The sequence below is a fragment of the Numida meleagris genome, chromosome 9 (genome assembly GCF_002078875.1).
Source record: "Numida meleagris isolate 19003 breed g44 Domestic line chromosome 9, NumMel1.0, whole genome shotgun sequence".
NCBI lineage: Eukaryota > Metazoa > Chordata > Aves > Galliformes > Numididae > Numida > Numida meleagris.
In genome coordinates this window covers 19,410,945-19,414,851 of record NC_034417.1, presented here as the reverse complement: position 1 = coordinate 19,414,851, position 3,907 = coordinate 19,410,945, and the positions used below count along the sequence as shown (strand labels likewise).

At 57.7% G+C, this 3,907-nt stretch overlaps 1 protein-coding gene across 1 annotated transcript; it reads left to right on the top strand.

Annotated features, from left to right (window-relative positions):
- Nucleotides 150-2,481, top strand: LOC110403891. The gene is made up of 2 exons (XM_021407648.1): nt 150-1,124; nt 1,351-2,481. Exons 1-2 carry the CDS (start codon nt 1,110-1,112, stop codon nt 2,131-2,133), a joined length of 798 nt encoding a protein of 265 aa, XP_021263323.1. The 5' UTR covers nt 150-1,109; the 3' UTR covers nt 2,134-2,481.

The window sequence follows — 3,907 nt, the reverse complement described above, 5'->3', positions numbered from 1 at the left end:
GCTGCCATTTGTAAGTTCTGAAGTCTGTCTTGTGCTGAAATGGAAGCTTGGAGTTAAATTGGAAACTCTTTGGTGTTTCTGGCTTGCTACTGTTTGCATCACTGGAATGTCAAAGGAATGCAGGTATGGCATTCCACTGTACAGCTCCTCAGTGCTCTCAGCACTGGTTTGCCTCGCTCCCCTGCTCCATGGTGCGGTAATGAGGACCCCTGGGGGCTGTGATCACCCAGTGCTGGTGCTGCTGCTCTGACTTTCAAACCCGTTTACTTTCTTGGTGTTGGAAGTAAAATGTTTGGTCTGTAAATGTATGCTTTTATTAGTTGAATTGTAATTTTTTTTTTAATTTTCTAACAGTAGGAAGATATGTTATCCTGTGGTAGCGTCTTGGAAATGTTGGTCTTTCACAGAGCTGTTTTATGAATCTTCAAATAAACTTTTTTTAATTTCAAGTGTTTCTAATTTCTCTTTGGATTGGTCACTTGCAGTGGTGTCCTATCACGCACATTTAGGCGTGTTGCTAGGAAGTTTTGCAGTGCTGACGTGGAGATGCTTTGTTCCTCTTGAATTCTGAGGCCTGTTCCAGCCCATGCAGCCGGGCTCAGGGCTGGGCTGGGTTTCCAGCCCCGGGCTCCCTCCCTGCTTCAGCAGTGCTGGTAGCGCAGCTTCGCTCCTCAGCAGGAGGTGCAGGCACTGCTCCCTGTTGTGGCTTCCAGAGGCAGTGCTGGGTGTGCACGCTCTTGGTTAAAAACACAAGGCTTCCTCTGACATCAGCATAGAAACCAGTTTAAATTTCCTTTTTCTCCCTTTTTTCCCTTCGCTTCTCTTTCTGCTGTGCATGGGATCGGTTTCTTGCTGGTGTTCCTGGTTCTGTGGAAGCAGAGCGGCGGGGGCAGCGCCGATCCCGGGCGGAGCGCGACGGCTTCGTGCGGCAACGGCTGGAGCTGCTGGCCTCGTGTCTCGGATGGAAACAGCTGCGGCAAAAGCCGAAGCGGTCGATAAGCGGTAACGAGAGCCACGAGAACCCCGCCCGAGGGCAGCTCCCCCAGGGCTGGGCCGGGCCCGGGCACAAAAGCTGGGAAATCGATCCGGCGCCGTGTTAGGGACGGCCTATGGGAGCGCGGAAGGTAACGAGCGATTGAAGGAGCAGGGGGGATCTCTTGTTAGATGGAAAAGAGCGACGCTGAGCAACGACGTGAGTGGAAGTCGCCATGGAAACGCCGAGGAAGCGCTGAGACGGGGCTGCGGTGCTCGGGTGCCGGATTGGGGCGCAGGAACCGCGGGGCTGGGGGGGGGAAGCTAAATGAGCGCTCTGCTTGCTGCCTGCTATTCTTACACGCGTTCGTTTCTCAGGCTTTCACGAACAGCTCCGTGAGGTTAATTAGCTACTGCACTTTATTTGCCGGTGGCCATTACCCAGAAGAAGAGCCGAGATGTTGTTCTGAGTTTGAACAATGGGATCATCCTTTGCCAAACCGCCCCGAGGCTGCAAACAACCTTTTGCAGAATAACGTTTGTACCCGGGACCTGGAAGCGTCGTTCGTGCTCCTCTGGTTGCCGCGGGAGCCCCCTGGCAGCCAGCCCGGAGATCCGGCGCGGGGATGGCAGAAGCGGAGCGGTCCCCGCCAGAGCCTGCCCCGGGGGAGGGCTCACACGAGCGGCGGTTCCCTCCCGGGGGGGTCCTGCCGTGCCTCCATCAGCCGCTGCTTCGCTGCGTGCGAGGAGCGACCCTCGCTGTGTCTGTGCGCGCTGCGCTCCGCTGCGGTGCGGGGAAGCACGGCGTGCTCTGATGCTCGGGCAGCCAGGAGCGCTGCTGCGGGCGCCGTGCTCCTGTCCCCGTTCTTTGGAGCCGCGCTGCGCTCGGGCTGCCCAGCGGGATGCGGCCGTGCCCGGCTGCAGGAGCGGGAGGGGGCTGCGCTCCGCCCTGCGGGGGACGAGGTGCTTACACCGGGGAGTAAAGAGCTCGCGGCTCCCCCCGCGCGGCCCCAGCGGGGCTTGGGCCGAATCCATTCAGTTTGCGTGTGGCTCCCCGCTACCTTCAATAGGCTTTGCGTGCGGGCTCTCGCTGGGATTTACACGCGCTCTAATGACACGCACAGGGATTATTCAAAGCCTTGCCCTAGTCACTCCCGCTAATTAGCTCGCTAATTGTTACTAACTGTGGAAAAAAATGTGGAGAGCGTCTGCAGATCGCATTGACCAAGCGCGGCTGCCCGTCACCCCCAGGGACACGCAGGAGCCCCTGGGCGCTGCCCCGGGCCTCGCTCCTGCAGCCCTGCCTGCACCCGGCGTGCGCTGCGGGCCCCGCTGCCTTCCCGAGTGCCGAGCAACTTCCAATCAGCTTCTGCCCGAGTAAATTCGATTTCTACAGCTGCTGTGTGACTGGGGGGGAGCGGAGGGCTCCTGCTGATGCTCCTGCAGCGGCTGTGGCTGGGAGGCACCGTCAGGGTGGAGATGTGCTCATTAAATCCCGTGTGTTTTTCATCCCGGCTTCCCTCCTAAGGACGCACCCTGGCTGCGCTGCCTTTGTTTCTCCTCTGCCTTTGTGCAGGCCGGGTGCCTGCCGTGCGCAGAATTACTGTGACCAGCACTCGACCCGTTTGCCAAACATCTCCACGTCTCCCTCGGCTGGGCAGTGCCTGGCAGTGGCACCAGCCCTTCCTGTGGCTGTCACCCCGCAGCTGCGGAGCACCCAGCGTCCACAGGGGTGTGAAGAGTGCCCAGCACCGCGAGGCTCACGCACGGCTTAGCTCAGATGCTGCTCGTCACCTTTAATTTGCACTGAAGGGTTGCTAAATCCAGAAATGAAGGCAGCTTGCTAATTAGTTTATTTAAAGCTGTCTTTCAGGAGCTGCTCAGTCATCCTGGAAGTGCTTTCTTCTCCCGGGGTTGTGGAAGGATGTCATTACTGCGCCAGGTCAGCTAATGGAGCTGGAAAAACCAAGCACGCGCTCCCTCCCTTCCGCACACCTCCCAGAGCCCGCAGAGATCAAAGCCTGGGACAGAGTGCAGCGTCACCTAATGAAGGCAGGAGGGCGAGGGCAGCCCTCCTGGCCCCATGGTGCTTTCGTTTCAGTTGGAGCAGTAAATGACAGCTTGGGATTGCTTCCTGCTCCTGCCGGCAGCGCCGTGCTGCTTCGTCGTGGGAAGTGGCAAAGCGCATCCTGCTGTAAGCGGTTCGGAGAGGAGACTGCTGAGAAATCACATTGATTTCCAGGCTTCTTTTCATGGAGAAGTGTGAGAAAGTGGAGGAAAGGCTGTGGCCAAACTGTGTCTCCGAGCAAGTTCTTCCAAGGAAGCACACACACAGCCACGTGGCTGTGAGTTCCTTATTGGGTTTCTTTGCTGTTTCTCTTTTCATCCCGTGCCTCCTTCCCAGATGGGGTGGCTGTGGGAGCCCGCCCAGCAGAGGCAGAGTGGGGAGCACCAGCATTTTATGGAGCTCTCTATTGAGAGCACTGCGCACACAAAAAAAAAAAGTTTTAACCAAAAATGTTTCCTTTTCAAAATCACAGCATGCGGTCTGCACCAGCAGAAGGGGTTTCCAGCTGCTTGTTGGCTGTTCCTCATTACCCCAGGACAGGGCTGCAGAGCACCCATGGGCCATGGACCTTCTGACGTCCCCAGGAGGTTCCTGTCTTGCTGTAGGATGGCAATGTTGTGCTTGCACAGAGGGGTGAGGTGGTGGAGCACGGCGGGGCTGGGCTGGCTCTCAGTCCTCCTGCAGCTCCATGGGCACGTGGCTGTGCTGAACCTGCAGTGGAGCTGAAATGTTCCCTGAGAAGTGGAAGCTTGTCCTTGCTTTAACTCTGGTGCCCTCCGCTGCCACGCAACAGCCTCTTCAAAGGCATTTAGCTGCCTCATCAGGCTGCAAAAGCACCTGGATGCCCAGGCATGCCCATGCATACCT